Below are 14,177 nucleotides of genomic sequence, written 5' to 3'. Positions count from 1 at the left end.
AATCTCAATTTATACTTCATGTACGCTACAATAAACGTCAGTTGCCTGGGCCGACGTCCTTCACAGCGGTCAAACGCAAAAATCCAATATTATAATTTGTGGACTAAAATGGAAAATTCAGCGTGGACCAATGAAGGGGAGGCGGGGTGGGGGGGGGGGGGAGGGGGGACTCTTGCATGAAAGGGGCGAAGCTAAGATGCTCGTCAGAAATGTAGTGGCTCAAGCTTTTCTTGACCACTACAAGGTACCAAAAAAACTACAAATAGGATTTATATTTGTATATTTCCTAAACGAGACCATTATGGCTAAAAATATTGGCGTTTTGCCCGGACCACCTTAAAAATTACGAGAAAATTACGAGCATCCCATTTCTTATGCGATCCTCTCCCCTCGCTTCCCCCCCGGGAGGGCAATTTTATTTTTTACGCCCACTTGGCGGGCCCTTTAGACACTTAATAAGGCGCGTTTACAAGGCAGATAAATTTGGGTACGGACCCGTCACAAAAACGGTCCGGACCTGACCACTTTTGTAGAGAAACAGTCAAATCAAAACGGGGCCATACCCGCCTATGGCCCCGTTTTGATTTGACTGTTTCTCTACAAAAGTGGTCAGGTCCGGACTTACTTTTTGACGGGTACGTACCCAATTTTCTCTGTCGTGTAAACGCGCCTATTTAAATTAGTTTTTTTTTTTTCGAAATTTATCAAGGAGGAAAAAGGAAAATGTTCGATATAGAGGCGCGTTTACACGGTAGAGAAATTTAGGTACGGACCCGTCACAAAAATGGCCCGGACCTAACCACTTTTGTTGAGAAACAGTCAAATCAAAACGAGGCCATAGGCGCCTATGGCCCCGTTTTGATTTGACTGTTTCTCTACAAAAGTGGTCAGGGGCCCGTTTCTCGAAGGTCCCGATACGTTTTCGCACCCGGAAAGCCATAGCAAAATCCTGAACCGTAGATTATAGAGCTGATTTATTCCATGATATCTTTAATATGAACGGAGGTTCCCTCCATACAAAGTTTCAAGCCTGTACACTTCTCTGTTTTTAAGATACAGATAACTAAAAATGGCTTTACGGGCCCGAAAAATTTCCGGGGTTTTCGAGAAACGGGCCCCAGGTCCGGACCAATTTTTGACGGGTCCGTACCCAAATGTTTCTGTCGTGTAAACGCGCCTTATAATGTGCCCCGTGGTGGAATCAAACTCAGGTCGTCCGCCAGAAGAGCAAGTGTGATAACCACTAGACCACCGGGAACTGGCTCTCAAAGATTTCGTAAATTTTAACTATATATCGTGTTTCCCTTACAAATATAGGTAGCTAACCGTAAACAGGCTAACCAAAGTGCATAGTAAGCTAACCGAAGTGAATACTAAAAAAGTGCATAGTAAGCTAACCGAAGTGAATACTAAAAAAGTGCATAGTAGGCTAACCGAAGTGAATAGTAGGCTAACCGGAGTGCATAGCAGGCTAACCGGTACTAGTTACCAGTCGACGACCGTAAGTGGCGGTCATCTTGAAGTGGGCGTAATAAAAAAGATTGCCCGGGGAAGGGGGAGGGGGTGGCTACCATCTGCACATGCACAAACGACATCTGTTTTGCTCGCTGAACTGACAACTGCGCATGGAAACGAAATTACACCGATTTGTTCTTAGTTTACAAAATTTTACATGGGAAATTTATTTCAAATAATAATCAGAAATATACACATTTGGTACAAACCGAAAAAAAAAATTGTTTTTTATTCACATATTTTCTTTCATTTATTATGTCTTTTCTACCATTTGTTATTCTATCACTGTCAGTGACCAGACAACCATAAAGCTCTGATTTATTTATATCTAACTGTTTATTAATTTATGACATTTATACTTACTAAGTAGCTTACAAACAAAAAGGCCAAATAACTTACTTACTTACTTACTTACTAACTTACTTACTTACTTACTTACTTACTAACTTACTTACTTACTTACTTACTTACTTACTTACTTACTTACTTACTTACTTACTTACTTACTAACTTACTTACTTACTTACTTACTTACTTACTTACTAACTTACTTACTTACTTACTTACTTACTTACTTACTAACTTACTTACTCACTCACTCACTCACTCACTCACTCACTCACTCACTCACTCACTCACTCACTTACTTACTTAATTAATTAATTAATTAATTAATTACTTTCACTCTTATATTTTCACGTGTGCAATTACTTAGTTACTACACAGTTCTTATTTACTTCGTCCCTCCCTGCATTGGTTATTTTCAATCTTAAATCATCGATGTAAATCACAATGGCAATTGAATCTCTTTTGTGCTCGATCTTCAGTGCTTTCTTACTGATCCAATAACTCATAATCTGAACTCATCTTGAAACTTATGGCTACCATAATAAACCTTTCTTTTGATGAGATAAAATTTTATAGGAAGATAACGAGCTTGCATTTAAAGGAGAAGTTCACTCCAGAATGGCGATTTATTTTCTTAACGCCAATTAAAGGTTTATACAAAGATATGTTATTCACCAAAATTTCAGCCTCCAAAGTGCACTATAACCCTACGAAATCTTTCCCAAAACTCGACAACTGAGCGCCGCTATCTTGGAGCTGGTAATGTATGCGTGACGTCAAAGAGCTCAGCCTGAAGTTTGGCGGGAAAATTTAAATACTCGAAACTCCTTGTTTCTTCGTAGTGGCTTTTATTTGTCGAAATGCCTGTTTGTGCAACTCCATTTTGCTCAAACAGAGCTCCAAGAAATACAAAAAACAAGGAGTTTTGACTATTAAAATATTCCCGCCAAACTTCAGGCTGAGCTCTTTGACGTCACGCATACATTACCAGCTCCAAGATGGCGGTGCTCTGTTGACGAGTTTTAGGAAAGATTTCGTAGGGTTATTGCAAACATTGGAGGCTGAAATTTTGGTGAATAACATATCTTTGTGTAAACTTTTATTGGCGTAAAGAAAATAAATGGCCATTCTGGAGTGAACTTCTCCTTTAACAGCTTGGAAAGCATTTTTAGTTCGTCTGATATTCTATCTGGGTATCGTGTAAATACAGGCGGATCATCCATCCTGACGAATTATACACGTTGTTCGCCTATCAAGACGAACTTAGCAGAAAGTTCCATTCTGTTTGCCGTATTTGTACACAGACAATTATCCGACGAACTAAAAACGGGTTGCTTTATTGTTAATAATTCCCTATTTTGTTTTGAGTTAAATCTCGCAACGTATTAAAACTTCCCAATACTTTTTAGTGATTGGCTAATAATTTTACGTACTATTCTCATTCATAATTATGACGCGGAATTCAGAAGTGCGTGGATTACATAAACCCATTTGTTTATAGATAGTTGCGTTAGGTAATGCTAAATGACGACGTGCACAATCGCCGTATTTAAAGATCCCTTTGCTTAGTTTCGGGGCGGCATTTCGAAAGAGATACGCAAGCTGGGAAGTCCGGGCGAATCTTTCTTATACTCTCGCGCTACGTCGCCGAAGCCCAACCACGTGCTTTAGTCGTTTCGTTGTTTATTTTCTCAAGTTTATGGCTGTTGCTACCCTGCCGCTGCTGTTTAACTAGAAGACTTATACTACATATCTAGTCTCTGCCGCTTCGCAAGTTCCACAGCATGCTGGAGTAGTGGGACAACGTATACAACAATAGTATACTCGGTATTTTACAACTTTATATGTGTTTTCTTTTTCACTTACTTATCCGTTCGTTTATCGCGTAACGTGTTTTACATCTACGTAGTTCTGTTTATAGCAATTTAGTACCATACGTGTTACGGCTGTAGTAGCTTACGTTCGTTCGTGTGTCGAGCAAAGATTGGCAGACGCCATGTGTCGGCTGAAGTAGCTAAAACGTTTGCTCGTGTGTCGAGCAAAAACAGGCAGACGCCGTGTGTCGGCTGTAATAGCTAAATGGTTTGCTCGTGTGTCGAGCAGAGACTGGCAGAGGCCGTATGTCGGCTGCAGCTAAAACGTTCGCTCGTATGTCGAGCTGAAATTGGCAGATGCCGTCTGTCGGCTGTCTCGTGTGTCGAGCAGAAATTGTCAGATGCCGTTTGTCGGCTGTAGCTAAAACGTTCGCTCGTGTGTCGAGCAGAAATTGTTAGATGCCGTGTGTCGGTTTTACGTTGCTCAATGTTTTCTCCTGTGTTTAGCACAATTTGTTACACGCCGTATCGGTTTTAGTCTAAAAGTTGGCTCGTGTGTCGAGCTAAGTTGGCAAGAGCCTTGTGATGACCACTCCCCAAACCCCACCCGCCCGCCCGCTTTCCCTTAAGGTTTTCGTTCTATTGAAGCACAGCAAAATTAGTTTACATTAAGTAAGAATTCCTGGGCTTATTCTATGGCTTTCCACAAGTTGCTTGGCAACTTTTTATATTTCGAGCAACTTTTATCCCTTCGAGCAACTTTTTTCCTCTCGAGCAACTTGTTGCATTTTGAGCAATTTCCAGACCGAAGATCTCCGAAGATTATCCGAGTGTTGTTCAAAGGCCATACGAACGTTTCCGAAGATTTACGAAGTTTGCCGAAGATTTTCGAGGAACATCTGTTGACGTTTCAACATTCGGCTCATTTTGCATTAAAAATATACAAAACTCGTCAGGAAACATGACGTCATGGATATCTTCACGATTTTTCTCAATTAAAGAAAACCTTGTTATTGAACAAATTTTCCCCTAAATATGTTATTTGGATGCTTCTTTTGCTGTAAAATTGCAGAAAACTACTTAGAAATCTAACCCTCAAAGGGAAATTAGCATATTTTTTGAGAAATTATCTTGATTATAAGTTAAGCGTTTTTGATTTTTTGGAGCAACTTTCGAGCAACTTTTATTGTCAAAAGCAACTTTTTGGGATTTGTGCAGCAACTTTTGAGCAACTTTTTGAGAAATTACGGTCAACTTTTTGGAAATCTCGAGCAACTTGTGGAAAGCCCTACAAACTTTTTGTTGGTTATGACGACGTATGACGTCATTAGAGTCGCCATCTTGGACCCGTCAACTTGACTTGGATTTCACTACAGTAGAAACCCTCGAGTAAGAACCTGCATTTTCCCAAATTAGCTTAAACAGGTTCTTACATAAATGGTAATTTGCACAAATTTAGGCCATTGAGGTTCCTAATACGTTCTTATTTTCTGAAAAAAAAATTGTTGCTAATGTAATTTTTAGTGGTATTCTGCTTTTCCCTTATATGAAATTTGCATAACAAAGAAGTGTTTACGTAAAAATAACTGACAACAGAAAGCTATTGAAGCACTAAATCACATGAAGATTAGAAGTCCTCATTCGTAAGATAACGTTATATACATGTACTGTAATGTCTTGTGCAACTACAATCAGCTCTAACAGAAAATAAAACTCATATTAAGGAGGCTCGATGTAGTTTTTTTAGCCGAAGGGTGGCTGTTTTGAAAATTAAAATTATCTAGGAAGCCAATGTTCGATTTTTGCCAAAATACACCATAATGATCAAATATGACCAAATTTTAATTTTTACCCGTCACTTAGTCACAAAGGTTACCATAGCAACGATAGACGTTTTCTTTTGTTCTCAAACAAGCTTGATTTTCTCGAAATCTAGATTGGCTCTTGGTGTTTATTTTTTGATATGTTAAAGTTTAGTAGATTGACTAACTGTTGACGAAATTTAAGAAAAATCTGTAAGAGCGTTTTCAAGTAAATCAAGAATGATTTTTTTTTAAAAAACACCATTTCAATATAAAATAGGCGCTTTAAAATTGTTTCGTATTATTTGAGCACAGTTACCCTCACTGAAATATAAATACTTACACCATCAAAGACCATTAACTAAAAGCGAAAGACTTTTTGCTCTAATTTGTTAAAATTTATCGACTGCCGATTGTAGGAAATTATTAGAAAATACCAAAAAATTCATTCTTGATTTACTCTTAAACGCTCTTACAGATTTTGGTCAAAGACCAGACTTGACAGAACGGCGGAAATGTAGCAAACATCCAAACCTACATATCTTTATGCAGTTGCAATGGCAATGCCAAAAATCCTGGACACACAGTTAACAAATCTTAATTTCCGCAAGGGATAAGTAAACAGCTACCAAAAACTTCAGCATCAAAGAAAAAAGGTCTCCTTTTCAAAATTTTCAAAAACTCGAGGGGCTGGTATCCAGGCCCCTTACTTCCTCTTATTGTCCAAGAGCTAACATTAAATGTTGTGAAATTGGACTGCTTAAATCAAAGTCATTTGTGCCTGGTAAAACCTTCGTTTTTGTATTTACCAATAATACACTCATCATCATTCAATATCTTAGTCCAAATGAGATCAGTTATTTTTGTAACAAACGGCAGGATCAAAAAACTCGTTAGAGGATTTGTTAGTGAGCCCACTTTATCAATGTAATCAACTACAAAAGGTGCAAAAAATACATTAAATATATCAGTCATCAATGAACAGAAAAAATGAATAAAAAAGACAATTAGGGCTCCTTTTAATAGTAAGTACTTGTAATGCGAGTGACCTTGAACCAGATTTCGAACCTTAACATAATTTAGAATTCCGACCACAATAAGTATTGTAAAAACGTTCAGTACATCAGTGCTTGTACATCCAATTACAAGCATTCTTTGAAAAGCAGGGTTATGAGTAGTAGAATGCATAATTACTGCACTTGTGACGTATAGCGTAAAATAAAATATCAGCGTCCAAAACCTCGGCAAACGAAGCAGATTCCTGAGAGTTGCGCAGCAGCCTACAAAACGTGGTGATGTGGCAACGATTCCCAGAAAAATCCAACAGTTTAACGTATCTATACCATTAGAGACGATACATGTTGCACCAAACATATCCGCATTGTACGTATCGTAGCCAGTCTCGTTTCCAGGGTCTTGCTTTGGAGGAACCGTAAGCGGAAAGAAAAGAGGCCGTGGAAATGAAGTTTTTCCATTGCTGTTAATGTTCTTGTTTAATGGAACAGTGCCCATGGAACTGAGTGGCCCAAGTAAGGAGAAGTTGGAATGTATAAAAAAACCTAGGGATATTACGTCAGTCACCAACAGTAGTAAATAGACTATCCCAAAAAAGCACTCCCGGGAAAAATATTTGCAGCACTTCCTTCGCCAGTTGACTTTTGGCACCAGCAAAGTTGTCTCGTCCGAAGGCATGACGTTTGGGTGTGAGGGTCGGTTACTGGACGACATACACTAGTTCGCAGCTGACTGAAAAGCAAAACTCTCTCCTGCAAACCCTGTGAACTGACAACGCGTCCCTTAATTAGCCGTGCTTCTGCTAATTGAAACCTTGCGTAATTTAAGGTGGTTCTTGTAAACTACCAATTTGTTGCTAAAGAAGGTTTCTGTACATTTAGAAAACCAGAGCTTTCACAGATACTCTTTTTGGACATGTTTCTGTCACCAAGTCACGTCCCCAGAACAGAAAAAAATTACAATTTTAACCCTATTCAGACGGGGAGGGGGGGGGGGGCTTTTGTCGCCCGCGCTGACTTTGAACTCTAATAACTTTTTTAAGATTCAACCAAACGCTGCCAAACTTTCTGAGTTTAAACTAAAATTTATCTGGCAATAATTTGGTATGGTTGGATGATGTGTCAGGAACTTGACATCGCCATGGCAACGGCATTTTGACAGGCATGTTTTCCCAAATTTGTAATTTTGAATGTTTCTGTTATTTTTTTTGGATAATCAACACAATAACTTTAATGGAATTATTTTTACACTTTTACGGTTTTAAAGCACATGCTTATTGATTTTGAGTACTTTGCATTAAGTTTGGGTGGTTTTCTGGCATTTTGGAAAAATTTTGAAATCCAAGATGGTGGATCCAAGATGGCGGCTGTTTTGACATCATGATGTAATTGTCACGTGATGTGACGTCACCATTCCACGTGACTAGACCAAAAGAAAGATATTTGGATATACTATATATCTTACAAGTTTCATTGTGATTGCTTAAATATTCTGGAAGTTACATAGCCCCCTCCCACCCCGCCCCCCCCCCCCCCGGTCTGAGAAGGTCAAAAAAAGCCCGGTCTGAATAGGGTTAACGTTGTATGACGTTTGTATTGTTTTCATAGTTTTGACATAGTATTTCTTTATTTGTGTGTAAACGGTGCTTTAGTCAGGTTATAAAAAAGCTTCTCCTCTCGTATTATCTCTGATTTGTAAAATCAGAACTCTGTCCCCTTTTCTCTACGTTTTAAGTATTTTAATTCCAAAGAGCGGTTTTGGACTAGCAGGCTCTCTATTCGGGGGCAACGTGAATCTTTCAGTCTAGGCCAGAGGTCCCGATCCCTGGCACAGACCTGGGCCCGGTTGTTCGAAGGATGGATAACACTGAGCCGATGGACAAATCACTATCCGGTGGATAGCGTAGTATGTTTTGTCAACACGTATCCAATGGATAGCGATTTATCCAGTGGATAGCGTTATCCACTCTTTGAACAAACTGGGCCGGAAGAATTGAAGCCTCTGGAGACGAGATTGTGTCTGAAGTGTCTACAATGACCGAGTACACGTTATAACTACTAAAATTAACATTTTCGGATGCATAAAAATCCATAAAAAAATTCCTTTATATATTTCAATTAGTGTGCTCTTTAAAACTCCAGAACTATACCAAGTTTCTCTGCAAAACATATCGCCCTATTTCTGCGCAAAACGGTTTTGATTTGGTTTTCGGGAATAACTCTGTTATTCAACTAAAAGCCAGCGTTAAAAACGAGTTTGTGCTCACCTGATATTGTGCGATCAAAATATAACCAGAATCAATCCTCGTGAAGAACACGGGCCTTCTCTGCAAAATAAAAGAATAACAAAAATAAAGTTAAAGATATGTTTTTCCCGAGCTCACACTTGTTGTCAATCATCTTTTTGATATTTTAACCCTATTCAGTCGGGCTAACTTCCAGAATGTTTACACCCCTTCTTATTAAAGCGTGATCACTAAAAATATGTCTGGAATGTTCTTTGTGTTTTAACCAATCACGTGCGAGAACTTCAGACCGCGGAAACCACAAACAACGAATGGGTTTCCATCATTCACGGAACAATATTCGGTTCTCGTTTTGCTCCAATTTACAAGTAAACACTAATTGTAATTCCTTCCTTTTTGAGAACATTCACTGCCCTACTGAAGAATATGTTTGAGTGATTTTTTTATAGAAAAAAATGAAAAACCGTTGCGCCCGACGCTACGATTTGCCCCAGTTGCCGCCAATTTTCAAAAATTGTAACGAATTCGTATCTGCAGTTACCGTTCGCCTGATGGCATGTTACAATTAGTACTGAGGTAAGCTTGCATTTTCCGGTTTTTATCTCACCCCAACTATTTTAGCAGACCTAAACACTGATAGAAGGAAGGTTCGCTTCTTCGATAACAAGGAAACGATAGCGGGAAGGAAAAGCGAAAATCAAACGATTGAGCGATTGAGGTGTTTACTTTGCACCAATCACGCCAACATTTTGAATAATTTTCGTCTGGAGCCTTTGCAGTTTGCAGTCTTAATACGATCACGGAACCTCGATCTGATTGCCTAAGGGTTGAAATCGTTTGCCGAAATAAATCGAATCCCTTGTTCTACCGAAAAGATTTACAATCAGTAACAAAAACTCCACAATTTTGTATTTATATTCGGTTTATTGAGTTTACATCTTATGTCTACAACATACTGCATGCACTAAACGAAGTAGTATAACGTCGCTAGAGAAACCGTCCTTTTTTCTTCCAACAATTCCTGAAACCATGTTCTGGACGTGGTCCTCGATACAAAAGAACAGCAGTTCTTTAAATTCCTAAAAAAGACAGAGCGTGTATCCTGAAAAAAAATAAGAACTAAAGTTGCTTCGTGACCGATGGAAACCCATTTATTGTTTGTGGTTTCTGCGGTCTGAAGTTCTCGCATGTGATTGGCTAAACACAAACATTCCAGACACATTTTTTAGTGTTCACGCTTTTATAAGAAATAGTGTAATCACAATAAAAAGTAAAGGATATATAGTATGTCCAAAAATCTATCTTTTGATATACGTCACGTGAGATTATGACGTCACATCACGTGACAGTTACATCATGATAATAATAATAATAATAATAATAATAATAATAATAATAATAAAAAGGTTCTTATTGCGCATTTAAAATTCTCAATGCGCTTACAATTGGATATGATTAAAAGGATAAAATCGATAAAAGCAAGAACGATGCTAAATACAGAAATTCAGTACTAAGATAAAAAGAGTATAAAAAAGAATCTAACAAAAACATGCAATTATTAACATCTATGACTAGGTTAAAAACTATTACAAAAAAGAAATGTTTTAAGGTTCTTTTTAAAAATCGCTATAGTCTCAGACTGCTTGATATAAACAGGTAGCTCGTTTCAAAGTTTCGTGGCGTAAAAAGAAAAGGATCTTTGACCGTATGAACATGTTTTCACGTCAGGAACTTGTAAGAGTAATTGGCCAGATGATCGAAGAGAACGAGCTGGTTTATAGGCGTTAAAAAGACAAGTTAAGTAGGTTGATGATGTCAAAACAGCCACCATCTTGGATTTCAAAATTTTTCCAAGACATCAGAAAACGGCCCAAAACTACTGAAAAGTACTCAAAATCAATTAAACGGTGCAAAGAAACCTAGAAAAGGTAAAAATAATTGCATTAAAGTTAATTTTCATTAATAGGAACACAGAAGTTACAAAGTTTGGGAAACATGTCTATCAAAATACCGTTGCCATGGTAACGTCAAGTTCCCAACACAACAACCTATCCAACCAAATTATTCCCAGATAATGTGTTAAGTTAAATCTTGAAAAAGCTATAATCGTTCATAGTCAGTGCTGCCACCCCACCACCTCCTCCCCCCTTCCTAACTTTTTCCATCCCCCTTTTCCTTCTCCTCTTTATCGTTACTCCGCTTCCCCAACCCCTCCTACCCTTCGCACTCCTATTTATAATTCTAATCCTTATTCTATTCCCCCATTCTATCCTCACCTTCTATATCTTCATCCCCTCCTAACGGAAAATCATATATTTTGGCCCCAAAAGTGGGTAAAAAAATGCTGAGGAGTAGCCCCGAAACGCTTTGTTATTGAAACTACAGACAGGTCACAGTCAGGGTCATTCTGTTCAGAATGCATTCTTTGATGGTTAAATCTGACTAATTTACAATTTCCATCTTCTCGAACCAAGAAAAGTGTACTTCCAGAATCCACGTTATAATGCACGAGTACACACAAAGCAGTGCTTTTAGATCTCAATTCCTTCATCTAACTTCCTTGGTGATACAGACATGCAGGATCAAGGCACGCAACATACGTAAACAGTTCAAATACAATTCAATGTTCATCATTTTCTCATAACACTACTAACGTTGTGTAGTGGCCATAGAAAGGACTTATTATTTCAAATACATCAAGATTAAACCTCGTATAAGCGTAAGAAAAGGAAACTCACCGCGACGTTTCGATCCCCTCGCCTTGAAAAACGAACCAAACCTTCACAAAATCCGGGAATTCCCCCGCGTTCTCACAAATAGAACAGAAATGAATTACGTCATCCATTTCCGGGTATATTCTCGTCCCCAGAGCCCTACGGCACTTTGGGAATAGATCTCGTCCCGGAAACCGCTTTACTTTTGATCAACGCCGTTATCTGGAACCATTTTTATCACATCTTGGTCCACACTCTTTTATTTAAAACTAGCAACGATATAAAAAAAGATGAAAAACCGGTACGTGATAGGCTGATAATAAGAAAACAAAACAAATAATGGTAGAAGATAGAAAAAGCATACAACTGACAAACATAATATATATCAAGTTTCATCCCGTCTATTCATGCCATAGGGTTCAAGTGTTTTCCCTTTGGAAATTAAAAACGCTTCTGTGACTTTGCGGATGCTGTCTCTATGTGAGTCAGGGATAAATCAAGGTTGTCCATTGAGTGTCCGGCGAGAGCAAAGTGGTCTGAAACGGCGGTGGGGTTGATCGAGTGACTGTTTATGAATTACTTTTTCTATTGCACGTCTGTGTTCTCCGAATCGGCTTCTTGCTTTTCAACCAGATGAAGGTTGGTTTTGTTGCAACGAGAGTAATATTCTCATGCTATTTTTTTACAAATTTAATAGGAATTATTAAAAGATTGTGCCATAGTCAGGTATGTCGTTTTGTGAGGTACTTTGAACGATTTTCCTTCTTCCTTTATACAGTTCCCGATCTGTTCCACGCAAATTATGTCAGAACCAGTATTTTTTGCAAAGCCATTTACAAGAAACATTGCATTAGTTGTACTTATACCAACACGAGAAAAGTGACACTGCATTAAATGTTCCGGAATGAACCGTTCAAATCCCATATTCAAACAACACACTCTAAACAGTCGAATCTCAATGTATACTTCATGTACCCTACAATAAACTCAAGCTGCCAGCCAGGGCCTATGTCCTTTGCAGCGCACGGCCCTAAACATGTAAGAAGACCATTATATACGGCTAAAAATATTGGCCTTTTGGCCGGAACACCCGAAGCGAGACCAAAACTCTGAAATTTACGAGCATCCTCGCCCCTTTCGTATGCGATGCTCTCCCCTCCCAATGCTACCATCCGACATGCACAAACTACATCTGTTTAGCTCGCTGAACTTAAACTGAACGAAATTACACCAATTTGTTCTTAATTTACAAGGATTTTACATGGGAAATTTATTCCAAATAATAATAAAAAATATACACATTAAAAATTTTGGTACAAACCCATCCTCGGAGACCCAGGGGCAGTTAGTGGGGCGAAACAAAGGAATAAACCGGGCAGAAATCGTAGCGACGAAAGTGTTCTTGAAAACTTTTGTCGCTACGATTTCTGCCCAGTTTATTCCTTTGTTTCGCCCCACTAATTGCCCCTGGGTCTCCGAGGATGGCACAAACCAAAAAAATCGTTTTTTATTCACATGTTTTCTTTCATTTATTACGTCATTTTTACCATTTGTTATTCTATCACAGTCATGCAGAGTGATAGACAACCATAAAGCTCTGATTTATTTATATCTAACTGTTTATTCATTTATACCTGCTAAGTAGCTAACAGACAAAAAAGCCAACTAACTTACTACTTAGTTACTTATTTACTTACTTACTTACTTACTTACTTACTTACTTACTTACTTACTTACTTACTTACTTACTTACTTACTTAATAACTTACTTACTTACTTACTTACTTACTTACTTACTTACTTACTTACTTACTTACTTACTTACTTACTTACTTACTTACTTTATTGATAATGTTAAATCTCAAAGCCCATCTTCGATGTAAATCATAATATCAATTAAATCTCTTTGGGATTTTTCTTCAGTGCTTCTTCCTTACTGATACAATAGCTATTATAACATAGCAAACACAGTCGCGCCATCAAATTCAGTCATTGTATCTTCGTGAAAATAATTATAAAGACTGTATTGCCAGTTTCTGCTATTTGCACTGTGTTCAAACCAGGCAGGCCCGTTACCAGACTTTTCTGACAACCGAGGCCATTGCGAAGCGCCGAAGACGGACGCGAGCGCTAGGGGTCAAATTTCGAAATCTAAAAACCCGGAATTGCCATTTTTAGGCAATATTAGAAAAAGAAACACTTCTTGTGACATGTTTTCTTACTTACTAGCAATGCATAGCCTCTTATAGAAACATGGAAAAATTAATAAATTCAAGATTTTTACAGGCAAGTGCCTCGGTTCACCTGTTACTAGCTACGGTCCTGCAAACGCGTTGCCAAGATGACACCGAAACGTCTTTCCGTTTTTTTCGCCTATTGTTATAGTTAACTGTATTTCCAAGGTTAAATCACTTATTAAAAACAATATAAATTCGACTGCTTAAATCCGAAAGTTCTGCCTGCTGAAACCGTTGTAATTTCATTTACCAATAATACACTTTTCATCATGGAATATCTTAGTCCACATGAGTTCAGTTATTTTTGTAGCAAACGGCAGGCACAAAACGTTTGTTACAGGGGCTGCTAATGAGCCCACTTTATCACTGCTCTTTACATCAGTCGCATAAAATAACGTAAAGTTGACAATAAATATTGTACGCATTAAAGAAAACAACAAATTGTTAAAAAGCACAAATAGGGCTCCCTTCAATAGTAATCTCTTGTA

General features: G+C 38.2%; 1 protein-coding gene across 3 annotated transcripts in view; it reads right to left on the bottom strand.

Annotated features, from left to right (window-relative positions):
- Positions 1–5,912: 5,912 nt before the first annotated feature.
- Positions 5,913–14,177, bottom strand: part of LOC144656402 (uncharacterized) — a 103,459-nt gene continuing 95,194 nt past the window's right edge. The window contains exons 1-3 of one of the 3 annotated variants that reach the window (XM_078516642.1): positions 11,477–11,500; positions 8,760–8,819; positions 5,913–7,261 (exon numbers count right to left, since the gene is read on the bottom strand). In XM_078516642.1, coding sequence (XP_078372768.1) covers positions 6,251–7,207 — 957 coding nt within the window. In that variant the 5' untranslated portion in view covers positions 7,208–7,261; positions 8,760–8,819; positions 11,477–11,500 and the 3' untranslated portion in view covers positions 5,913–6,250. Of the gene's footprint in view, positions 7,262–8,759; positions 8,821–11,476; positions 11,501–14,177 lie in introns of those variants that run through there. The other 2 variants (XM_078516654.1, XM_078516648.1) reach the window with 2 other exon arrangements.

The sequence above is a fragment of the Oculina patagonica genome, chromosome 1 (assembly GCF_052425735.1).
Source record: "Oculina patagonica isolate OP01 chromosome 1, crgOcupat, whole genome shotgun sequence".
Taxonomy (NCBI): domain Eukaryota; kingdom Metazoa; phylum Cnidaria; class Anthozoa; order Scleractinia; family Oculinidae; genus Oculina; species Oculina patagonica.
Note: the sequence above shows the minus strand (reverse complement) of the source record. Positions and strands in the feature narration are given on the sequence as shown.